Raw genomic sequence first — 25292 nt, forward strand, 5'->3', positions numbered from 1 at the left:
AGGGGTCTTCCTCTGGTAGTCCTGGGGGGGTTGGGTGAATCTGTTCCCAAGCTGTGGTCGTGGTGTGAAGCTGGGGGAAAGCTTGGGATGGGACTGCCAGGCAGTCAGAGCTCAAGGCAGATTGGGCAAGACTTTCCAGACCCAAAATCTGCTCTGGGCAGTGGCAGACACCACGGGGGAACCATTTCCAGCACCCAAAGCATCCCTGAATCCTTTCATTCCCTGTTTCTAGGGCAATGACATCTCCTGCCTGTCACAGCTCCCAGAGCTGTGGTTTGGTCACTGGCTTGAAAAGAGGCAGCAAGACTCAGGCTCTGAAGAAGCAGAGGGGTGATTTACTGCTGGTAATCTGGAGAGTGGCTGGATGCTGAGTGCTCCCCAGCACCACCCCAAAGTCTTTGGGAGCAGCAGAGAGCAGGGGGTGGGTGGAAGCAGGAGGAACCTTCCCCTCCCCTTCATTACCCCCACTCCCACCCAAGCTCTGCCCTTCCCTCTCCAGCAGGAGCACAAAGGGAGGGGAAAACAAAGAAAGAAAATGAATAAACTAGCAAAAAGGCTAAACTGTTTCCTCACCATTTTTAATACTGCCAACAAGTAGAACAGATTGGAACTGTACACGTGACAAACTGGGAGGGGAAATAAAAATAAAGAGTCTGAATGCAATGGTTCAGCCAAGGAATGTACTGACTGGTTATGAACAGCACTACAGGAAAAACGATGGCAAACAGGGATTTGGCACCACATATACAAAGTAAAGGCATGCTTGTCAATACAGGTTAAGGAGTCTCTGAACAGAAAAAGCCATGGGAAGGGCAGAACAAGGGGCACCCTTCACAAACCCATCCACTGGTTGAGACCAAAACCACCCCAAGGGTCTCGGTGTTGGGAGGAGCAGCTCTGAGCAGCACTTCCCATCCAGTTTGGTTCTCCCAGGGATGCAGCCCAAGGCTCCCCCCACCCAGCCTGCTGCTTGCCAGGCAGAAGGAACCTCCCTGGGGGGGTTCAGCACAAACCAGGTTCACCCCGAAGCTAAAAGGACTTGGTCCTGCTGCAGAAGCTTCTTCCCAAAGCCTTTTGGGAGCAGGAGGGTGACAAGTTACAGAGCAGAAAAAGCCAAAGCTATCGCCAGAAGAGCTCTAAGGATCCTTTAAGTAGTTGCAGAAATATTAAATCCTGACCATACCAAGTGTTAAAAACAAAGAGTTCCTGCTAAGAGGAATTACTTTCTGCATGATCTGGTCACATGTGCATAGTTAAGTGATTTTGTTGTTGTTGTTTTTGTTTTTTTTATTATTATTATTATTATTAAAACAAGATTTATTTGCAAATAAAGAAATAAAATTTAGTAAAGTTATAAGTTTTCTTGATGAAAAAAAAACCCCACAAAAAAACAACCTTAAAAACAGACTAGTGGTGGCTTGTTAACCAAAAGAAAGAGAGAAAGCTACATATCAAAGGCCTGGAATCCAGCACCTCAACTTCACAACAGCTGTACACACTGGAGATCACACCATCCAAACGATGCCAGGATGGATCTAATCACACAAACAGTTGTTCCAGCTTGACCTAGAGGTCACCATCCCAATATCAATTAAAAAGATCCCTAATACAGAAGATTGTGCTAAAGAAGGGAAGGATGCTGCATGCTGGGGGCCTTCCCTGCTCCTGGTCATGCTTGCAGCTCTCCCCACGAGGCAGCAAAAAGAGTCTGGGTCTGAAAACACCACACTGGAAAAACTGGAAAGAAAAGAAGGAGGGTTAGAGAGGTGCAAAGTGAAGGCAGGCTGATGCTTCACCCCCCATCCCCAGGAGTAGCCCCCCCTGGGCTTTACCTTCTCCCCAGGCTCCTTCCTCCTCAGTAGAGCCCACATTCCTTCAGGTTGTTTTTAATGATGACATCTGTGACAGCATCAAAGACAAACTGCACGTTCTTGGTGTCGGTGGCACAGGTGAAGTGGGTGTAGATCTCCTTGGTGTCTTTTCTCCTGTTCAGATCCTCAAACTGACACTGGATGTAGGCAGCTGCTTCCTCGTATGTGTTGGAGCCTGGAAAAAAAAGGGAAGATGCTTTTTACTTTGGCCAGCAGTTCACAGCAGAGAGAGATCTTTTAAGTCCAACATTAAGCTGCTTGCAACCATCTGCCTTATCCTGCTACAAATCCAAATCCACCATTAACCCCTTCTGGGAAAGCTGAAGTCTGTTCCCAGCTCCTGGGCAGTGACCTTGGGCACTCCTACGCCTTCCTACTCCAGCCCAGAGGAGGAATTGCTGTATGATGGCTACCTGAATGCTCCCTGCTGGAAAAATGGGAGTTAAGAGCAGAAAAGTGACAAATAACAAGAATAAACAGGCTTGAAGGACCCTCAGCAAAACCCCAACCAACCCCTAAATGCCTGGAGCAGTGAGGAGGTAAAGCATCACCTCCCCGGAGGTCAGGGCAGGGAAGGGCTGGAACACAGGCACATCAGGGTGGACAAACACCACACCCAGAACCTGGGTGAGCTTCCCAGCCTCTAAAATTAAAGTTAAATGAAAGTATTGTCCTCATCACGTGAAAAATGCAGTGTGACCTTAATTTTCAAGGTGTTCCAAGCCATAAAACATGCATGACCACATCTCTGCTAAGAACACGAGCTATCAGCTAACTGGACAGCCCCAGAATGCTGCCCAAGGGACAGAGCTAAGGAAATGGGGGAAAAAGATGAGCTCTAGAGGTACCCTGGACAGCATGGGGTTTAACTGACTCATCCCTGCCTCTGCTGAGAAATCAAAGGCAGCTTCAGGAGCCCACCCTTACCTGTGTACTCTGGGTAGCAGATGGTTAGGGGGCTTTTCTTGATCTTCTCCTCAAACAGGTCTTTCTTGTTCAGGAAGAGGATGATGGAGGTGTCTGTGAACCATTTGTTGTTACAGATGCTGTCAAACAGTTTCATACTCTCGTGCATCCGGTTCTGGGAAAGGAAAGGAGAAGGGTGATGACTGATGGCAGAGTTATCAGTGGAGAGACAGACAATGTTGAGTGTCACCCAAATATCCTCACTGGCACTTCACTGGGAAAGGCATAAGCACAACCCTGAGCAGGGTCACGTCACCTCCCCAGCCCCTAACTCACCCTGGATGTGTTTGTTCCTCCAGGGAGGTTTTGTTGTCCCCAAATTATTTCAATTAATAATGGAGATCAATATCCCCCTCAGGGAACAGGCTGGAGGGACAGCACTTGGCATCAAGAGATTGGCATTCAAGACAAGAGGGCAGGGTCTCAAGTTGTGCCAGGGGAGGTTTAGGTTGGAGATGAGAAAGAATTTCTTTCTGGAGAGGGTGATCAGGCATTGGAATGGGCTGCCCAGGGAAGTAGTGGATTCTCCGTGTCTGGAGAGATTTCCAAAGAGCCTGGATGTGGCACTGAGTGCCATGGGCTGGGAACCACGGGGGGAGTGGATCAAGGGTTGGACTTGATGAGCTCTGAGGTCCCTTCCAACCCAGCCCATTCTAGGATTCTGTGATCTCCCTCTAACCAGGGCCTGGAGACAAACCTCATTTAACCATTCTGCTCATCATAAAATACTGCTGTGAGGAAAAGCTTCATCTCCACAGCCCTGAACAACTGGAACAGGAGGAGCAAAGCCAGGGCCATGCCCACCCTGGGTTCCACCTCCCCTCTAAGAGTGCCAGGCAGAGGCAGCTGCTCTGTAACATACCATCTCCTCATCCTCAGCCAACACCAGGTCGTAGTCACTGAGGGCCACGCAGAAAATGATGGCTGTCACCCCTTCAAAGCAGTGGATCCACTTCTTGCGCTCTGACCTCTGGCCACCAACATCAAACATCCTGGGAGAGGCAGGAGAAGCAGCTCAGGAGCTGTGGAGATACCTCCTGCCCCAGCCACCACCCCGTTTCCCAGCAGATGGAACTAAGGACTTGCAGACAAGCAGGGTTTAGGGGGCAAGAGGTACAAGTCCAACAGCTTGGAGCCTTCTTTTGCCCAGGAGAGTGGATTTTAAATCCAGAATTCTTTTCTTTAGAGCCATTTCAGCAGGAAGAACCACCCGTTCCCTACAGCACTATCCAGAGCTCTGCTGATTCACCAGGGCACACTGGTTTGGTTTGCTGTTTCTCATCACCTTAGCAACAATCCATTTGCTTGACTGGACTCCAAACACCTCCTCACAGGCAGAGCTCTTCCAGTTAACTGACACCATGTCAGGCAAAGGATTATCTGGATCATCCCACCTGCACACTGTGCTGGGACCCCACAGAACGTTCATGGGGTTAAGAAACAGTTTTGTGTACTACAATAATAATAATAATGATCATAATCTGTGAGCTGCTAGCGTTGAAAGGCTGCAGAGCTGCTAACTGGATCTCTGTCTATAAGAGAAGATGCAAGTGTCCTGGGTAACTGCAACACCTTGCTGCTCACCAAACCATCTGGATGAGAGGCAGGATTGCCCATGATGTCCTGATGGGATGTGACTTCATTAAAGCATCTCACATCGATATCTAAGAGCTCAGAAAATCATCAACATTGATTTCTTATCCAAGCAAACAGGCAGACAAGACAGAAACTGCCCTGGGGGGGGGAGGGGGGTGCAAACAGCACGTCCAGGAGCTGCTCAGCTCACTCCCTCCTCCTTTTAACCATCCCCATGGACCACAGGAGGAAAGACGAAAACCTCCGTGAGGACACAGGGTATTTATTTCAAGGGTATTTAATCTGGTAGCATTGCTCTCTGCTGCTCGACACCTGGGAAGGAACAGCATCCCTGAGAACTCAGCTGCACTGAGCTCATCCACATTCGAGTCACAGCGGCACTAACGCTCCCCCTGCCCGCTGTGAGTGTCTGAGATTAACATCAAGGCTGCTGTCGTGGGCAAGGTGGCAGCTTCAGGGTTTAAGATGTATTAATGCTTTCCTTTGTGGAGCAAATCCCTCCGAGACGAGACACCTCGTGTGTCTCAGGCTCTGCACATGATCAATGACTCCAGGCAGGCTCGGGGCAGAGCAATTCCCTCTCTCTGCAGCGGGGCGCTCAGCCATTTCGCTTGAAAAGAAGGGTTATGGTGATTGAACAGAATATGTCTGCTCCCCCCCCCAGCCCCCCAGCTCAACTCTTCCACATTAGTCAGACAGGAGGATTTTTCAAAGAGCAGCAGAGGCTGCAGCTGGCAATGCTAATCCTCATCCATCACGACGGAAGATGAGCTCTCCCTGGGCGAACCAGGAGCCATGTCAGCAGCTCAGTGATGCCTTTTTGTTCAAATGGCTCAGAAGTTAAGATGGTTGAGAAGCCAAAATGCTACTGTTCTCACCCCCCTCCCAAAAAAAAGCGTGCAAACAAGTCTGATTCTATAAGCAACACTTGGATGTTTGCTAGAGCTCTTTCAAATACAAGCTAAAGAGAAGCAAACAAATGCTTAAAGGCTTTGAGCAACAGCGAGGTGAAAACACAAAGGGAACTGGCCCCAGCTACAGGTGCTGTGTTTTCCCACACCCATGTCAGGGGGCAGGGATGGCCACCCTGAGGGGCTCCAGGCTGGCTGTCAGGAGGGCAAACTCAGGATGTGAAGCGAGGGTCTTCTAAGGAGCAGCCCAGGAGCAGGGAGGGGAGGTTAGCAGGAGGTGGTTAGTGATACGTAAAGGGACACTGCCACGAGCAGGCTCCCTGCCCAAACCTGCAGGGATTGCATTTAGGAGGCAGAGGACAGGAAGGTCCCATCCTCTGTGGTGGCAGGCAAAGGCAGCCAGGCCCCCCAAGGCTTTCTGCACACCCCGACTCTGCTGGGCAGCACAATTGTCTCCAGGGGGAACACCATGCAGCCCGGAGCTGAGGGGGTCTGCAGGGACAGCTCATGTCTCCTGCTCCAAAGGAAGAGGTTAAATTCAAGCTCAAACTCCAGGAGTCAGTGTCCTTTTAGTATTTTGGTTTGGTTTGGTTTTTTTGATCCTGCAACAAGCAGTCAGTACCTGTGTCTGCGATTCCAACATAAAAGCAGCTGAAAAGAACAGAAGAAGGCAAATAAAAGTCAAACCGACCTCGCCAGGCAGCGGTGTCAGGAGAGCGGCGAGGAGGAGGAGGAGGAGGAGGACAGTTGAAAGAGGGCAAGAAGTTCTGCAGCCCAGGTGTGGGGACCTACCACCCCCACCAGGTGCTGAAGAAGCCACCAGAGTCCCCAGGGACCAGTGCTGCCCTTCACTTACTTGAAGTAGAGGTCCTTGAAGGTGAAGTGAGTCTCCACGATGCCCGTCGTTTTCACTCTGGTCCGCAGGACATCCTGCTGAGTGGGAATATAGGTCGGCTGGGATATTCTATCCAAGTCATTTAGGTAACTAAACCAGAAGAGACAAACACAGGATGGGCTTTTTTTAGGCTGCTCACTCCCCATGAATCTTTTATAAACTGCAGAAGAAGAAAGTCAGCACAGCATTTATCCAGCAGCTCCGTGGAGCACAGACCTCGAACACACAACGAAAAATAAACCAGTAATGAAAAATAAACCAGCAACGCCTTGGGTCTGCCCTGGGGTTGATTTCTGTGTAGCTTGTGAGTTGTTTGGGTTTTTTAAACCCCTCCCCATATGACCTTCCTGCATGTGGGGGGTAGGGTTCAGTTCAGCTGGGGAGGGAAGCTGATAAGAAGCTAGCATGAGGAGTACTGCTGCTGCAGAAGCCATGCCAGGACTGAGATCTCTTGGGGCAATTCAAAGCAGTCAAGGTCTTTTGCATCAAAGCACAAGACAATAAATCCAGTGACTTGCTTTTAAAGGGCAAGGATATGCCAAAAAAACCAGGAAGAAAGAATTAAGCATCAAAAACTACCCTCAAAAATCCATCAGCTTCAGCAAGAGCAGAGTTAACACCCAACACATCCAGCTCCCCCATGGCCCAGCCCATGGAGACCCCAAAAATTCCAGCTACAGAGATTCCCTTGGAAGCTGGCACATCAGCAAGGGGTAAACATCTCTTCCAGCAACACCTCTGAGCTCTTTCTTCCTGTTAAGGAGATGGCCTTCTGCTTCTGCAAAGGAGGCTTCCAGATGTGTGGGGAAGGGACCAGAGGCAAGAGCTGAGCCTCCCAGGTGCCAGCAGTGTCCCCAGCAGCCACAGCCCTGTCTTTATCAGCACTGCTGAGAGGTTAATGGCACAAGAACCCTACACCTGTGTCATGAACTCTGCCCCCCCCCAGACAAGCAGGGTTTGTTTATGCATTATCACAGACCCATTGCCAGCCAAGGATCACCCCCCCTCCCATCCACCTGAAAGCTGTGCCAAGACCTCCAGAGTTCATAGAATCAGAGAATGATTTGGGTTGGAAGGGCCCCCCAAAGGTCCCCCAGTCCAAGCCCCTGCAGTCAGCAGGGACACCCTCACCCAGACCAGGGTGCTCAGAGCCTCCTCAAACCTCACCTTGAACATCCCCAGGGATGAGGCTTCAACCACCTCCCTGAGGTGGTTTTTCCACTCACCTTTGTCACCAAGAAGGCAACTGAGTCACATCTCCCCCCTGCATCAGCCTCACACCCCCTTTGGCCAGGACTGCAGGCAATGTGCTGAGCACTGCTCTGTTTCCTGAACCCCAGAAGAATCCAAGCTCCTGCCAGGCTCCTGCCCATGCTCGCCCACTGCCACGGGGCTTTTCTCAGAGAGCTGGGAACTTGTTTGAGCCCAGGAAGGGCCAACTCCCCTCATTCTTCTCTCTCCTTCAGTGGGATGACAGGTTTGTGAACTGCTCTCTGAGCAGAGAGGCAGCACCCAAAACACACTTGGGTTTGGCTTAGTAAAGCAGGATTTGGAAGTTCCTTAACCTTCATCAGGCTTCTGCTAAGGAATATCAGAGTGATCATGGAATGGTTTGGGTGGGAAGGGACCTTAAAGCTCATCCAGTGTTTTTTTTAGGCAGCCAGGGAGGAGTGGACAGAGTTGGACAACTTCCACCACAGGAACATCTACTGGGGGAACAGAGTGTAGCAGATAAAGCTGCAAGATACCTTAAATAAAAAATTAAGCCTTGCCAGAATAATTCCAGAGAGACTCAAAGGTCAAATGCCTTGGAAATGCCTAAGGATCTGGAAGATCCAGCACAGAGGGGTTTATCAGTGCCTGCATGGCCTCCTCCAGCCACCCAACAAGGCCAGGGTGCAGAGCCCAGCCTGGGCTTCCCTCTGCAGACTGAGGGGACCATGAAAAAAAAGTGGGAAAAGCACCATCTGAGACTCCTGGTTTTGAAGAGCTCGCCATGCTCCAGAAGGTCTCCCCTCAGCCTCCTCTGCTCCAGGACCAACACCTCCAGGGCCCTCACAGCTCCTTCAGACCCCTTCCCAGCTCCATTGCCCTTCTCTGGACACTCTCCATCCCCTCAATGCCCCTTTTCTAACCCAAAAGTGACCCCAGGATTCGAGGTGCAGCCTCAGCAGTGCCCAGTACAAGGGGACAGTCCCTGCCCTGCTCCTGCTGAGACATATGCTGAGGTTGCAACACTTATTCCCCACCTCAGATCCTTGTGTTTACAGAACCAACTACTTCTCATGCTCCAACACCACTTTGCAAAAAAAAGACAGCTTTGTTTTGTTTCCCTTCTTGTTGTTCCACCCCTAGAAGGAAGGCTCAAGCACAAAAAAAACCAAAAAAAAAAAAAGCTGACCAAAAGTCAGTGGCTCATGTTTGTCTTTGTGACCCTCCAAGTCCTTCCCAGGACATCCTGTGCCAGGGTGGTTCAGCTCCTGGGTCTGCAAGGAGCTGTAGTTCCACTGTGATCAGAAAGCTTTAGAGCTTCAGGGCTGTCCCACCTCCTGCTCAGACTGAAGAAGCCCTGAGCCCAGCAGCAGGATGCTCTGGGCAGCTTGCAGATGATGAAGAGAACAGAATTCCCCTCCTCCACATTCTCCCATCACCCCTGGAATGGTATTTTCCTAACAACTTAGTCCTGTTTCCCTCTAGCACTGGGAAAGAATGCTTTTTAAGGCCAAAACCAGCTCTGAAAAATTCATACAAAGCATTTATTATGAATACCCCACAGCCTGAGTGATGGGAAGGAGGGGCTGGCACCATCCTGCAGCAAGCCCTGGGCAGGGAGAGGAGCTGGAAGGGCAGAAAGGTGCAGGTTGGGTGCTCAGCTGGGTTGGTATTGGCAGCCAGCAAACACTGAGCCTTCAAGAGATGTTCCCTCACAAGTGCCTTCTTGCACTGTGGAAAATGCAAAGGTTATTCTTCCTACAGAGGCTGACAGCTCGTGGGGAATTAATTCAGCTTGCCCAGAATTCATTCAGCTCATACAGAATTAATTCACCTTCCTGCAGGCAAGAAGAAAGACCTGGTGAAATTCATATGGAAAAAAGGTGTTTGCTTTGCACCAGTCTGCCTCCTCTCTCCCCTCCTTTTTTCTTAGCTGGATTCTGGCAGGTTAAGCAAAGCAGAATGCAAAGGAACAGGGCTGAAGCTCCAGGAAAAAGGGGTGTTGTGTATTCCTTTATCAATGTAGAGGCTCATCTGGGCCAGCTGAGACAGACACATGGATGAAAAATCCTGCTGGAAAAACTTGAGGTGTGAACCCCAGGCAATGCTGCTCGAGGGGAAACACAAGAAAGCACCAGGACACAGATGGGAGGACAGTGCCCTGCAAGTTTGTGCTTGAAGACACAGAGGAGAGGGGAAAAAAAACCAACACAGAAATAATCTAGGTTTTATCCAGCCCCATGCCAGGGAATTCAGGCCAAAACTGCCACTTGGGAGCCAGACAAGATATGCCAGAAGAGAGAACAGTTGATCAGAAACTATGCTAATTGCCTGAGAGACTGCAGATAATTACCTACAGCACTGCAGCCTGCATGAATTTGGGTAAAAATGGGGAAAGCAGCAGCTGAAGTATTCTGAAGTGTTACCTGCTCAAAGTACCAACCAGAGGGAACTGATGGGCAGGACAGCACCCAGCCCTGGTTCCACCAGAGAACACCAGGAACTGTGCACCAAGAACTTGTCTCCAGGGCACTGAGTGGAGCAGGGAGAGGTGGGTACAGAGCTCCTGTCATAGGTAAAGAAAACAAAGGAGCTGCACTAAGGAGAGTCAAAATAGAGATTATTTGCAATACTGCAAAGGAGAGGGCCAGTTCCATAACAGGTGGTGGCTGGAGAAGCTGAGTGCTCACACCAGTGCTTGAACATCCACAGTTTGGATGAAGAGTTTGCTTCAAAACCAAGAAGAAAACCTGCAAACCCCACTCTGATTCCAGGGCAGATCCTTCAGCCCAGTGTCACAGGGAGCACCCCCCTGCCTGATGCAGACATGAGGTTATCACAGTTGCCTCCTGCCTGCTAAGGGAGCTCTGGTGGGATGGGCAGGATCCCTGCCCACAGGAGTGCAGGAGACAGCAAGAAGAAAAGTTCTGCAGAACAATCTGATGCTGCTCTCAAAGTCCTGGCTCTCTGCACAGCTCTCTTGTTCCTGATGGTACCCAATTTTCACAAGTGATTGCTCAGATGTTCCTTTTTTTTTTCCTTCTCCCTTTCTGAGCATCTCAGCAGAGGTTCTGAGATCTGATGTGAATGGAGGAGCAGCATCAGGCATGCAACACAGCTCAGCACTGGTTTTCCAGCTGAAATTCAGTTGCCTCCAAAAGAGCAGGTATTTCAATCCTAATCCTGAAGTTTCAGCCCCGTTTGTAGATGTGGAAGGAGAAGGGAAGTGGAATTCCCCCAGGATAACTGTGCAGAGAAGCTGGTACCTGTGTGACCACCACAAGAAGGGATCACAAGACACGTATCAAGTGTGGACAAAGGAACTAATTGGACAGTGCCAGGAGATCAGGAAGCTTGGCAGACAAATAGAGAGGAAGAAATACTGCCTGACTAATGCTCCTCTGGCCAGCTCACCCTGATGGGATGGGCTGAGGGTCCTGCAGGAGAAAACAGGTTTTGATCTTCCTGCTGCTGCTCTGTGCTAGAGGAACCCACTGGCCTTTCCCAGCTGCTGGGTTGCTGGGTTACTGGGTGGAAATTACACTGCAGCTTCCTGTGGTCTTTGGACAGGAAGCAAAACCCTGATGCACTTATCAGAAAACCACAGAGTGGGTCAGCACAGGGCTCACTCATGCAGGGCTGACACCAACACGGGGTCACCCACCCACACCAGAAACTCAGCACCAGTGGGTTAGAGATGTTCAGAAAAAGGAAAAAAGCCCTGAAATCCACTCTGGAAGGCAAGCAGGGCAAGTGGGTACCTACTAAAACAGACTAACACCCTCTCTCCTTTGGTTTTACTCCGTGTTCTCCATCCTGACTTCAATCTCTTTCAAAGCTGAGCACCAAGGTTCCCCAGCTTTTAACTCCCTCCTCAACCTCTGAGACTTTCTGCCCTAGATTCTCTGCTCAAGAAGCCCTTAAGCTTTCCTTCTCTTCTCATTAAATTACTTCCCCAGTTCATCCTCCCTCCTTTTTTCTCCCTTTGAATCTGAAGTTTCCCTCCTTGCAGGCTGTAAAGGCACACAGGAATCTGAGGAAGCCTCCTCCTGTCAACTCATTTACCTTGATCTAAACCCATGATAGCCTGCCAAGGTGGGACACATTTAGAAAAATTCTCCTTTATTTTCAAGCTAAGATATGCTCAGAGCCTGCAGGCAGCTGGGCTGTTACACATCTGAAGGTTGGGGTTTGTTTTTGGGGTTTTTTTTACATGAAGTACCTTCCAAACTCATTTTTCAAAGGCTTGAAACTTTGCTAAATTGAGACAAATTTTTAACTGGCCATCAGGAGACACATTTAGCCCCCAAAATCACACTGTCAAATGCTTGTTCCAGAGAGATAAAGCCTACAAGTTTAAGAAAAAAAACCAAAACAAAACAAAATGAAAAAAAAGCACCAGCTGTTCTGCTCATTAGAGGAAACAGCTTCCCCTCCTTGCACTGACCTGTCTCTTGGAAACAGATGAGGCATTTAGTCAAAATTCTCATTAGCCAGCTGGCAGCAGCCTATTTATCTGGTTGTAACTTCCCAACTGCTAAGCAGTGGAGTGTGTTTCAGAAAGAGAACACTGAGCAGGTTTGCAGCTCCCCTGCAGCAAGGTGTCAGGGACAGGGAGGGAACAACTGTGTGGGTACTGCTCTGGGACTGAGGCCCCAGCTCCTGGAAATCACCCACAGGGGAGGTTAATCAGGTTTCAGGAGGTGTCACTGGAGGGACAGGGAAGGTGACAGAGCTGGTCACAAGCCACCTTCACACAAGCTGCTGAGTTATTCTTCCACAAAACAAAAACCAGATCACCCAGGCCCAGGACATGGAGGGTGGGGGCTTTCCAGTAACAGGGGAGACAGACAGAAAACCAGACTTGGGTGAGCATCAAATCAGCTCCAGATCCCAACCCTGTGGCAAGCCAGACCAGTTATGCAGAGGGTTTCAGGGAAAAGGACCCAAGCACCATCCCCTTGTGGTCACACCATCCCTTCCCCAACCCCATTCTGGGTTTGTGAGGAGCCCAGAACCTGAGGAGGTTTCTTACTAGGAGGCAGAGTCGTTCAGCTGGTACTCCCTGGATCTGCTGAAGCAGGCCTGGACCCCAGCATCCCTCCACAACCTCTTGATCACTCCTGCCAGCTCAGCAGTCATCACCCCCTCCTCTGCACTGCCTGCCAGCACAAAGAGCTGCCGGGCATCATCCTGCAGGGGGAGAGCACAGGGACACCAGTTAGGATTGATCCAAACCTTCTGAAACCCCCCCAAATCAGAGGAACCATCCTGCAGCAGCTGCTGGAAGGAATCGTGGTCCCATCCCTCTCTTCTCCCCACAAAGCATCGAGTTGTTTGTCTCCAGAGGGCCAAGTTCTGTGTGGGATCTCATGGACTGAAGGGTAAATAATAATAATAGTTCAACTGGGAAAAAAAAAACAAAAAACCCCACACAAAACAACAACAACAAAAAACAAAACAACAAAAAAAACCAAAAAGCAAACAAAAAACCAAACAAAAAAACCCAAAACTGGTTTAGTGCTGTGCAGCACAGCAGCAAAGAAAAATGCAGTATCAACAGCAAGTGAATAGTGAAAGTGATTCAAATGTGTTCAGCTTCAGGACTAAGCAGCACAATGATGTGAAACTCCTGAAACCTTATGTCAAGCAATTTAAACCAAAAAGGAGGATTTTGTTAAAAAATCGACTATTTAAGAGAAATATTTGGGGATTATTGATTTTTTTCTTGTGCATCTTTGCCCTAACCTCAGTGCTTTTTCACTTGAGGCTTTGTACCAGGAATCCATCCCAGTTTAGGAAAGGCCTTTTTGCTATTGTAACCAAGATGTTCCCACTGCCAGTGCCACAGACTGGATTTCCAGGATTCAATACCACAATTCACTCAGACTAAGGGAAATAAGTGAAATACTTACTGCTCTGGCAACTTCCCCAAAGTCTATCTTTAGCCTTCCCATGGCTCTTATGATTGCAATGATGGACTGAATGGTATTGCTGTAGACAACCACTTTATACTGTTTGCATTCTTCCTCTGAGTAGCCATCCTCGTGAATAATCCTGGAACAAACCCAAGCTGTCATTCCCAAGCCAAACCAAAAGGGCATCACAGATTTCTTACTTCATTCTCACACCAAAAATAAAAGTCAAAAAAATGCAGTTTACATGCCTGCACACTCACTTACTTCATCTGCTTCACAATGGTGCTTTTCCCAGACTCTCCAGCACCTGAAAAACACAAACCCCAAAAAATATTTCAGTTAGCAACAACGTGAAATTAAGAAGTGGAATAAACTCTTCCCAGTCTCATACTTCTTGTGCATTGCTGCTGGTCACAGCTCCAGAGCTCCAGCCCCTTGGGAGGGACTGCTGGAGAGGATGACTCCAGGTACCACCTTCCTGGGTTTTAGTCACAGATGCTAAAAAGAAAAATTAATAATAATAATAATAATAATAATAATAATAATAATAATAATAATAATAATCAACTCAAACCCTTGAACTTCCAGAGGCCACTTCCTGTCCCCATTGCTAGCCACCTGAGAGGCAGGGAAAAACTGGGATGAGGATTTGCCTCATTAAACTGCCAAACCTCTCTTCCAGCTCAGTAACCACAGCATCAGCTGCCTTGGATCAAGCTGGGGGCAACCACAGAGCCTGGAGCATTTCTACAAGAAAAAACATCCAGTTAGGGAGCAATCTTGTGTGAGATGCAGTGGGAAGGAAGCAGCTCCAGAAGGAAGCTAAAAAATATCCACAAATTGCTCTTGCAGATCCAAGCTAAAGACATTCAAGCCCAGAATGTCAGAGCAGGAACCCCAAACGGGACCCTCCCAGTTCCCATCTCCACTCAGCACAAAGTTACCCAGATCTTGCCCACATCCTCACAGAGTTTCCCCCTGGGGGAAGCACTGGCTGCTCTCCCACCACCCATGAGTGGTGCTGAGCACCTCCCCCAGCTGCACCACCTCCTAAAAACCTCTGGCAAAATTCAAAGGTGATCCCTGCCTGGACTTGATTGGGGAATTCAGGAGTCTGTGAATCACCAGCAGCACCTTCCCTGGGTGAGGGACCAGCACGGGTTCCCACAGCCACCATCACAGCCTCATCCTGGCACACCCAGGCACACCCGAGGCCAGGCTGATGGACTGACAGGGATGGATGATTCTGGGAAGCTGAGGATAAGGAGGGCACCAGGTTTAGCTCGGAAGTGAACCTTTGCCAGGGGATGATCTCCTGTTGGAATATCAAACCTGCAGGGGTGGTGCCTCCTGCCAGAGGAAGGTGGAATGGACCTGGCCCAAAGGCAGAGCCCTGGCTCACTTGCAGCCCTCCCTGCCTGCAAAACCACGATGTTCTGCTTGGAAAAGACCCCTAAGATCCAAGGGATAAGACCCTTAAGATCCAGGCTGCCAAGCTAAATGTCTGGAAACCAAAGGATTTTAACTTCTAAATTATTCCTAAGCAGAAGGCAATTCAGTCTTTTATTGGATTTATTCCCTCAAGCCCTGCAGAGAAGCTGCTGCCTGTTCAGCCTCCAAGAGAACAGAGGTGAAAAGGTTCATTGCTGTCTTTAGGCTCAGGACACCCACCCAGGGGGGAAGGCAGAACCTCATTTTTATTTTCACAGCCACCTCCACATTCCTCTCTTCAGGTGCTGTGGTTTGCAAACTTTGGTGTCCCAAACCAGCAGAGTTTCAACCCAAAGTCCCTAGAGTGGGGACTGAAAGGAGACTTTTGAGCTTAACCTCTCTGCCTTGCACTTCTCATCGTCACATTTGCTGTCATTTCCTCCTCAGATTATCTCAAAATAATCTCCTGCTGCAGCAGCAATGCTGAACTTGTACTACCTGTCATCTGCCTGACAAAACACCATCAGATACAATTATGGCATGACAGCACAGCCAGCTTGGTTATACAACACTAACTCAAACCACACCGGGTTATCTCCTTCCCTTCTCCTTTCCAACCCCCCTGCCCACTCCAGGGGACCTGAACCCCCCTTCCCAGAGGACCTGAACCCCCCTTCCCAGAGGACCTGAACCCCCCTTCCCAGAGGACCTGAACCCCCCTTCCCAGAGGAGAGGCTGCTGGCTGCTCACCCACATCCTCCCCACACAACCCAGAGCTGGCTCTGCAGCTCACCTGACGGGCAGCAACTCACCTCCTCTAGGACATTATTCCTAAAGGAGTTTTTCCTGATGTTCCAGGTCCTTTCCCAGACTCCCTGCTCCTCTGAGAGCCATCCGGACAAGGTCCCTCATTAAAGAGTCATTTCAAAACCTCTGCCCTCCAGCTCCATACTCATTTTTGGGAGCTCCTGCTGGGGTGGCAGCTGCTCACCAGGAGATGGCCAATGCCAGACATGTGCTCACCTCAACTGATCAAAAAAAAAAATAAAAATCCTTCCCAGTGGCCTGATCTATTCTGAGACAGCTCTACTACATCCTCCCACACAGCACCAGGCTTTGTCAGGGGCCTCTCTCACCCTGTGCCTACACTTCTGCTCTTCTCTTGCCCAAGACAAGGTCCCCAACCCCACTCTTACTTTCCAGCCTGAGCTTCACCATCTCCAGGTTTCACTTCTTTTGCCATTTCTCTGAACATTCACAGCTCTGTGCACCCCAGGAGCTGCTCTCCTCCTTTTCCCAGCTCACTGGAGTGGCTGTGAAGGGCTGGCAGGAGGAGTTTCATACTGGACCTGCTCAGTAAACAGCTTTTAATCCACACCCTTTGTTCCCTGCTCCCAGGCAGCTCCATTTCCCCTGCTGCATCTTTACACTTACAGCTGAAGCCTTCAGAAAAGTACCTTTGGTAGGGAAGGGGAAAAAAAAGGAGCAGGAAATTAAATGCTGCTGAAACTCTGCTCCAACCTACAGAAAACTGATGCTTCCCATTAGAAATTCAGATGGCAAATGGATAAAGTTACACTGGGATCCCAGGCAGGGGCCTGATGGGGAGTTGGGAAGAGCTCCAAAATGATGGAATATCTCAGTGGATCTCAGCAGGTCCAAGACAAGATGAAAGTCAAGAGCACGACTGGGTTGTTTCTCACTGCCAAAGGAAAAGCAAACCTTTCCTTTTTGCTCTGCTTAGCACAGGGATCACATTTCATCACCAAAAAGCCCAGAGGCTGACCTAACCAGGGGTGTCCTAACTCTGTGGAAAAAGTCTTTCAGAAGTCTTCACTTCTCTTTTCACAGATTAGCAGCAAGGAACCCATCCACCCCACAGCTCTGCTGGGCACAGGCACCAGGGGCAGCTCCCCAGCACGAAGCATTTTGCTGCTTTTTGTCGTGGTGTTTCCCCCTCCATCCCTCTGCAGGAATTCCGAGACCTCCTGGCTCTGCAAGAGACCCCCCAGCTCCCAACCCTGCCCCAGCTGGGAGACACCCCTGGAGTTCACCCCAAAACACCCAAGTAGCAACCCAATCCACCTGAATAACACCCCAAACCACCCAAACACCACCCAAAAAAAGCTTCAAGGAAAGCCTGGCACCCTCGGGTGGTGCTGAACCCCCTCCTGCTCACAGGGTGGGCAGTCCTACAGCCAGATCCCTTTTCCTTCTGGATGGGGAAGGGGAGGGGAGGGAACCTGAGCCAAGTTAGTCCCAGCCCTGGGAAAGCAATCCACACAAAGGGGGGAAATTATCATCCAAGCAGCTCCCTGAGGAAGCCAGGAACCTTCCTGCAGCAGAAGGGAAGCCAAGCACCTTGGCACAGCCAGGCTCTGAGATCACAGGGGAGAGAGCATCAAGCACAGCTCCCAAAAGACAGCCTGGGAATTACAGGTCTGCACAACTCCACACTGGATAAAATGCTGGCTTTGAAACACCATTATTTCTTAATTCACCCAGCTCAGGAAATGAGGAAGAGAGGTCAAAGCCTTAACTGCATCTCCCAGCCACGAGCAGTTCACTGCTTCAGAAGACAGTCACAACCTTAAGTGTTTTGGTTTGATTTTTTTTTTCCTAAAGCCATATCAAAACTGCATCAAACTGTACTTTGGGTGAGGAATCTCCCCCCTGCTCATCATCATCCTCAGTTCAGGGGAAAAGCCCTGCAGCACCTGAGAGGTTCTGAAGAGCAAGAAGGTGAGTGCTGAATTCCAGCACCTGGAATATCCATCCCAGCACAGGTTAGGAAGGCAGAAATGAGCAGACTGAGATGTTTCTGATGTCTGGCCTGAAGAGGAGAGCTTGCACAGCTTGTAACTACAGCAACAGCCTGGATCAGCCTGGAAATCCCAGCTGGGGGTTGGCAGAAACTTTGCCAGAGCATTCCTGAGGCAGGATGATGCTGCAGCCCCCACTGAACGCTGAAATCCTGGGGAATTTCTCAGTGTTTCCAAAATTCCCTCTTAAACAGCTCGGGAAGAACCTCAGATGTTTCACTGGAAGAGCTGGAACATACAGGGATGAGTTGGAGACCTGGGAGGAGGCTTTGGTGCTGAGGTGGGGCTGTGAGGCGACCTGGTTACAGCAAAACCCCAAACCCAACCATTTCCTGGGGGAGGGAGGCAACCCAAGTGCAGGCAAAGCTGTCAGGAGTGCAGCCCCAAAACACCAAGGAGCCACTGCAAGCATGGAGCAGGAGGTTTTCCAATCATCAAATCCCCTGAGGGATGTTATCTCCCTGATAAAGCTGATGTTTCCTTTTGTCAGCATCCACCCCACGTCCCACCCTGGTGAGTGCACGTGGACATCTCCCCTCACCCACAAGTCTCCTCCTCAAAGAGTTTTTGTAGAGCACCTGGGAGGCTCCTGGACACCCTGCACACCCTCCTTGGCAGCCACGTTCCGGGGTGGCTTTGGGTTCTTACTCTTGGCTGCTTCCCTCCTCCTGGTTCCCAACCTCCTGGATGCTGCATGCAAAGCCTGACATCCCCAGCTCCTGGTGCAGGCTGGGGGTGAGCAGAGCTGAGCTGCTGCCCCTGCCACCATTCACCCCAACTCCCTCTGCCAGGATCTGGTTATTGCCATGCAAAGCTCTTGTGTGTCACAAGAAGGGTTTAACCAACTAAAAGTAAAAAAACCAAATGCAGCAAAAGCTGTGCTGGGAATGAGGAAAAAAGGGAAAAAAATATAGCTGAGAAAAACCTGCAGAACTAGAGCTGTTGTTAGCAAAGACAAGAGGAACCAGGACAGCTCAGGCTGACACTTCTGCACACATGGAAAAATAACAATATATACAAATAAGAGAAGGCAGAGGGGCTGAGCAGACTTGGGAGGGAAGAGGAGCTGATGTTAGAGGAAAGCAAAGTTGTTGCTGCCTGGGGATAAAGTTAAACTGAGGGCTGTTCTGAGTATGGCATCCTGAAAAGTCCCGGGAGCCCCAGGAGAGGCTCTCCCAGGAAACCCAGCATCCTGCTTCACCTGGTGCTCACCTGAGCTGCACCTGAGCAGCCTGAGCCCTCCTGGAGGTGCTGAGCACAGGAGCAGCCCCCAGGGAGGATTCCCCAGCACGGAGGGGATGGATGGCAGAGCTGTGGCCCACGAACCCTCCCCACCTCCCCACTGCCCTCTCCCTGCTCACAGGGTGCTCCAGGCTGCCTGCATTTATTTCCCACAGACACACAGTGATGTTCCCAGGTGGAAAATAAATCAGGAAAAGAAGAATAAAGACTTCCAGCTGCCACTCAGCAAATCAACACACACCTCAAGATGCTTTGTGTAAGCCTGGAAAAGGGAGACTTGAAACCAAAACCCTGAAAATGCCTCAGTGATGAGCATTAACCCCTGAGCACCCGGGTGGGGTGGTTAACAACCCTTTTTTTCTTTTTTTTCACCCCAAATCTTTGTGAGGGCAGTCTTGCTTTACTCAAAGGCTCTGAACATCTAACAAAGGCCTTCAAGCTTCCCTGGGGAGAGGATGAGCTGAAAGCCCCATTCCATGCTGGAAAGAGGTTCAAACCACCCCATGACCATTCAGGAATTCTGCACCAGCCACCAGGAAAGCCCAAGAGGGCTGAGCTGGCTGCCTGTCTCATCACCCCCCCAGAGCTGAGGGGCAGCAATGTCACCAAGAAATCCCTTCAGGGGCTGAAGAAATAGGAACCAAATGATGGCACCAGCAAGAGGTTAAGAAAGTGTTCCCTGGTGGAATGAAAGAGACAGGAAAAAAGCAAAAAAGCAAAAAATCAGCACCTCTGTTGGAGTGAGTCCAGAGCAGGGCCTGGAGATGATGTCTGAGCAGCTCTGGAGCCAGGGGGAGAGAGTTGGGGGTGTTCAGCCTGGAGAAGAGAAGGTTCCGGGGAGACCTTAGAGCACCTTCCAGTGCCTGAAGGGGCTCCAGGAAAGCTGGGGAGGGACTTGGGATGAAGGGATGGGATGAGGGAAATGGCTTTAAAGTGAGACAGAGGAGATGGGAGGGAGAAATTCTGTGCTGTGAGGGTGCTGAGCCCCAGGTTGCCCCCAGAAGCTGTGGCTGCCCCATCCCTGGCAGTGCCCAAGGTTGGATGGGGTTGGAGCACCCTGGGCTGGGGGAGGGGTCCCTGACCATGGCAGGGGTGGCACTGGGGGGGGTTTAAGGTCCCTTCCCACCCAAACCAGTCTGGGATTCTCCCATCATATGAAGTGGATGCTCTCAGAGATATGGAATAAACACCAGGCACTGCCTGGTCTGCTCAGATCCTGCTATGGGTAGAAGACAACAGAGAAACAGCCAAGCGAAGCCTCTACAACAGGAGTTACATCAGAATGCAAAAAATGACTTGAAGAGGAGAGAATGGAGAGGAGAGAGAGGTTTGGAAGAGATTTTCATCAGCCTGGTCTGCCAAGTATCAAGTTTCTCCTTGTGATGTGCCTGTTTTTAAAAAGAACCAACATGCACTGGATGTGATGCAGGAACAAGAGTCTGAGCTGCTCCAAACGCTGCTCAGGGCCAGGAGCTGGGCAGGGAAGGGGCAGTTTGTCCTGCTGAGGGAAAGGCTCATTCCTCAAGCACGAGGGAGTTCAGACCCCAGACCCTGCAGGAGTCCCAGCTCCACCAGCACCTCCCCTCAGACCAGAATTAGGGTCTCTGAGCCTGGCTTGTTATTAAAGATAACCCAGGCAGTGCCACCCGGGTAACCAGAGAAGGTTAAAGGAGGCAGAGAAGTTACCAAACACCAACAGAAAACATGAAACGAGAGCCAGGCATGGGCTGGCTGGGACCAGCAGGGAACAAAAGGTGAGGGCACTGAGGGGTGGGATCACCCCAGCTCCATGGAGAGAGAGGGGATTAGAACAATAATCACTCTGCAGTCATTTCAGACACAAACTTGAAGGTTTTTCAGTCATTAAGAGGCTGCTGCTGGAGCCTGTGTTGAGGAGGAGCTACCCTGGAGGCTCTGGAGCAGGCAGCACCCTGCCTGCCAAATTCTAATTAAAAAACTTCTTCTGCAGGGCACCCTCATCCCATCCCAGCAGAGTTATTTCAATGCTCTGCCTCCCAACTTAATGAAACTTGAACCACATCCCGAGGGCTCTGAGGGGACAGAATCCCAATTCCCCTGCCAGAGACTCCATCTGAGCAGGGCTGTGACTTGTGTGCTCAGCCCCAGCACCTCTGTCTGTCTGTCTGTGCTCACAGGATGTGCAGGCACCACAAACCCTGTCCCTGGCTGTGTCCCTCCTGACACCACAGCTCTGCTGTCCCCGAGTCCTCCAAAACCAAAGCCCCAGGGTTTTGTCACTCGTGTCACACAAAGCTCCCCTCAGACACAGCCCAGGTCTCTGGAAGAGGCTGAAGGTACCAACCAAGGGCTGGGCTCACCAGGAAGGGCTCCTGGCTCCCCCTTCCCATCTGGCTGCTCATCCCAACTGGAAAAAAACAAAAAGAAACAACCCAGGTTTCTGCCTCAGCAGAAGCACAAGTCTGTGCCTGCAGAGCAGCCTCCTGCTGGAGGCAGCCAAGGAGCAGAGCTGGGGCTGGGCAGGGGGCAGGGAGGGCTCCCAGGCTCTTCCCAACTTCCCTTTTTTTGTCACAAAAAGCACTTCCCTGCTGCAGAGTGCTGGGAGAGCTTCTGTTCAGGAGGAGCCCCCGGTGACACTGGGACATGGAATGAGAGGGGATGAGGGCTGGGGTGACCTTGGGTCAGTGCTTGGGTTTCCTTTTGTTTGGTGAAAAATAAAACAAAGCAACAAACTCTGGGGTTGCTCAACAGGCAGAGTTGTGAAAGGGAAACAGAGATCAGCATGGAACCATGGAAGGGTTTGGGTGGGAAGGGACCTTAAACCCCCCTCAGTGCCCCCCCTGCCATGGTCAGGGACCCCTCACCCAGCCCAGGGGGCTCCAAGCCCCATCCAACCTTCAACACTGCCAGGGATGGGGCAGCCACAGCTTCTGGGGGCACCCTGGGGCTCAGCACCCTCACAACAAACAATTTCTTCCTCATCTCCAACCTCCATCTCCCCTCTTCCAGTTTCAAACCCTTCCCCCTCATCCCATCCCTCCAGGCCCTTGTCCCAAGTCCCTCCCCAGCTTTCCTGGATCCCTTCAGGCTCTGGAAGGTGCTCTCAGGTCTCCATGAACACTGTGAGGGGACATGAAATCCGCACAGAGAAGCTGCCATGGAAAAGATGATACTTATGGTAAAGAGCAGGAAGTCAAATGCACCAAAACTCACCCAGTTCTGGGTCTGTCACAACCTCCCCAACTCTCCTCACACCCAGGTTAAGGGCAGAGCTGGGACAGAGCAACCCAGCAGCCTCCTCCTGCCCTACATAAAGCCCAAAGTGGGGCAGTTATTTTAACAGAGTGGGGAGGAACGTATGGACTCCAAACTTCTTCAATAAAAAATCCAGATTTTTTCCCCTTACCTCAGCAGCAGGGATGTTCCAGAACTGAAATGGGGCTGCAGAGAAGGTGGAGACTCCTGATTCCCAAGGAGTCCCCTGGACAGGACAAGGGGAATGGGCACAAGTTGATCCTGGGGAGATTCTGATCAGACACAAGAGGAAACTTTCTCCCCATGAGGACAGGCAGAGATTGGAATGGTCTCCAGGGGAAGGGGGGGATTCCCCCACTTTGGGAAGTTTTAACTCTCAGCTCGATGGGTGCTGAGACATCTCAGATCAACAATAATATCAGAAGGGTTGGAGCAGAGGATCCCTGAGGTCCCTTCCCAGCTGACACTCTGTGAGTCTCCGATTCCCTGTAAGAGGTTCCAGCTCCGTGGCACCTCACGGGCTCTTCCCAACCCCAGGCACTTCAATATTAGGTTATGAAATAAATAAATGTTTGTTCAAGCAATGGGGAGGGGTGGGGTGTGGAAAAACCCCCAGAACAACCCTGGTGAACTTTTCCATCATCCTCCTGATGCCTGCCTGAAGGAGTTTGTTCCCAGGCAGTGCTGGGCTGTCCCTGCCTCTCAGCAGGAGGAGGAGGCTTCAAACCTCCCAGGAATTGTTACACCCATTTCCAAACAACCAAACTGTGACATTCAAGAGAGAGAAGAGAGGCTCCAGCCAGGTGCAACCTGATGGCAGAGGGATGAGTTTATCTGGTTTAAACGAGGGGCAGATACAGGTCAGAGCCCCAGTGTCAGGACACACACAGCCCCAGCAGAGCTCCTCTGGAGGTGCACGAGCCCTGCCCTGAACCCACCAGGGATTTTGCTGCCACCCCAAGTCTGCAGCAGCTCTGTGGGAGCTTTTCAAAGCCTCCCCTGGCTTCTGGAGCTCTGCAGCCCATTATTGTCCAACCTCTTGGGAACCTCCCCTCCCAGCTCCCAGCCCCAAAGCCCTCGGTGTCTTTATCAGCATCAAGAATAAAACACAGCAGAGGGGACAAAAGCAGCCTGAGCTACAAACCCCAGGAATTATTCCATCCAGAGAATGCACAAGAGTTGCTTAATAACACCAAACCAAACCCCTGGAGAATAAGGGAATAAAGGATTATCTTGAGAGGCAGCCAAGAAGTTTCCTACACAGGAACAAGATCGCAGCCCTCAGAGCAGGGGTAGGAGTGGAAACAGGCAAAAAGGAGGGAAAAATTGTATTCTTAGGAGAAGGAGCACTTGGGAGAGTTGAAACCCATCATTAACCCCTCCAGTGCTAACAGGAGACACCCAGGTCCTCCCCTGCTCAAGCTGCCTGGTGAAAAGATGTCAGAGGTGACAAAAAACCCAACTCAGGCCTTGGCAGAGGAAGCCCCAGGCCCAGAAGGTCAATCCCCACCTTGGCCCTGGTGCCTGCTCAGCCCCAGAGCTCCTAAAAGGAGGGAAAGCAGTGCCCAGGGAGAGCTTTCCTTCTGAAGAGAAACAGCCCCTTCCTCAGGACCCTCAATGCCTTTGAGGTGAGGAAGAAAAGGATGAAGATGACTGAGCAGTGACACTTCAGCAGCCTGCGTGCACAGAGGTGGCAGCAGCACTGGGTTCATCCTGCGAGCTCTGCAGAGCCAACCCGAGCTGACACCATCATCATCATCATCATCATCCTCCTCACCATCACCATCCTCACCATCACCATCACCATCCTCACCATCACCACCCTGCCAGGGGACCCCAGCACCCAGCCTGCCTCACACCCCTCACAGGCACTTCCAGGCTGAGCAAACCCGGGTGGCCAGGGGGCATTTTCACCCTTCTCGAGCTGACAAAAGGATTTAATTCCACAGAATAAGCAAAAAAAAAAAACCCCAACAAAACACCCCACAGAAACCACCCAGCCCAGCAAAGCTCCACAGCCAAACCCTGCGGTGCAGCCAGGACAGAGCTGGGAGCTCCCCCCCTGCCCTGTCCCACGCCAGCACAACCACCACCTCCTGCTCCCAGGGCCCGAAGCCACGGGGAGGGAGCACCGGGAACATCCCGGCTGGAACAGAGGAGTGATTTCATCGGGACAATCCCCAGCCCAGGAGAGCGGGGAGGGGACCCCAGGTGAGGCGAGGGGTCAGGATCAGAGCCGGGGCAGGGACCCTGCAGGGAGCTGGGTGACACAAAGGCAGAGCTGCCACCCCCGGTGTCCCCTGAGCCCCCAGGGGACATCCACAGCGCTCGGTCCCGCTCGCACCTCCCCAGGGACCCCTCAAACCCACAGAGCCCCCACCCCACCCCGGGCCCCCTTGGGTCCCTCCCCAGCCCTCTCCTCGCCCTCTGGTGATCTTCTCACCTCCGGAACCCCCCGTCATTGCCTTCTGCTCCTCACGGACCTCTTGGGACCCCTCAAAGCCCTCCTGGGACCCCCTAAAGCCCTCCTGGGACCCCCTAAAGCCCTCCTGAGCCCTGAAACGCCCCAAACCCCTTCCCCAGAGGCTCCTTCCCCCTCTCCCAGCCCCCAGCCCCTCCGCAGAGCTCCCTCACCCCCTCATTTCTCCGAGGGCCCCAGGGACGCCCCAGTCCCCCCGCATTCCCCTCCTGAACCTCTCAGTCCCTTTGCTGAGCCCGGCAGACCCCAAGCCCCCCCCCCATCCCCCCCCTGCCCTCTTCGCTCCCATTGAGGCCCAGAGACCCCCCCGCCCCCCGCCCCCTCTCCCCGCCCTGCCCCTCCTCACCGAGCAGCAGCAGCTTCACCTCCTTGGCCGCCTTCTCGCCGTCCTCCCGCAGGTTCCGATCGATCATTTTACTCCGCTCCACCGCCGCCTTGTCCTCGGCGCTCAGCGTGCAGCCCATGGCGGCGGCAGCGGGAGGCCGGCGAGCGGCCGGGCCGCCGGGAAGGTGCGCGGGGCCGGTGCGGGGCCGGTGCGGGGCCGGTGCGGGGCTGCGGCTCCGCTTCCCTCGGCCCGGGCGGGTCCCTGAGGCGGCGCCGGATATCCGGTGGGGCGGGGCTGCGGGGCACGCTGGGAGTTGTAGTCCGCGCGAGGGCGGAACTTCCGGAAGGAACTTCCGGCTCGGTAGAGAGGGGAGTGACGGGAGGGAGGAAC

General features: G+C 51.7%; 1 protein-coding gene across 1 annotated transcript; it reads right to left on the bottom strand.

Moving 5' to 3' along the window:
• Nucleotides 1-649: 649 nt before the first annotated feature.
• GNAI3 (G protein subunit alpha i3) lies at nucleotides 650-25174 on the bottom strand. The gene is made up of 9 exons (XM_030465584.1): nucleotides 24924-25174; nucleotides 13634-13676; nucleotides 13367-13508; nucleotides 12487-12644; nucleotides 6201-6329; nucleotides 3700-3829; nucleotides 2799-2952; nucleotides 1833-2046; nucleotides 650-1737 (listed from the first exon to the last, which is right to left on the bottom strand). The coding sequence occupies exons 1-8, from the start codon at nucleotides 25039-25041 to the stop codon at nucleotides 1856-1858; spliced, it is 1065 nt and encodes a 354-aa protein (XP_030321444.1). The 5' UTR covers nucleotides 25042-25174; the 3' UTR covers nucleotides 650-1737; nucleotides 1833-1855.
• Nucleotides 25175-25292: the final 118 nt, after the last annotated feature.

This window comes from Calypte anna, chromosome 26 (genome assembly GCF_003957555.1).
Source record: "Calypte anna isolate BGI_N300 chromosome 26, bCalAnn1_v1.p, whole genome shotgun sequence".
Lineage (NCBI taxonomy): Eukaryota > Metazoa > Chordata > Aves > Apodiformes > Trochilidae > Calypte > Calypte anna.

Bases quoted from the DNA above. Each gene is read 5' to 3' on its own strand.
- GNAI3 (XM_030465584.1), bottom strand. From the start codon at position 25,041: ATGGGCTGCACGCTGAGCGCCGAGGACAAGGCGGCGGTGGAGCGGAGT. The intron at 13,509-13,633 runs GTAAGTGAGTGT...GGTTTGTTCCAG, and splicing joins ACCATTGTGAAGCAGATGAA to GATTATTCACGAGGATGGCT. The intron at 2,047-2,798 runs GTAAGGGTGGGC...TTTTTTTTCCAG, and splicing joins CTGCTACCCAGAGTACACAG to GCTCCAACACATACGAGGAA.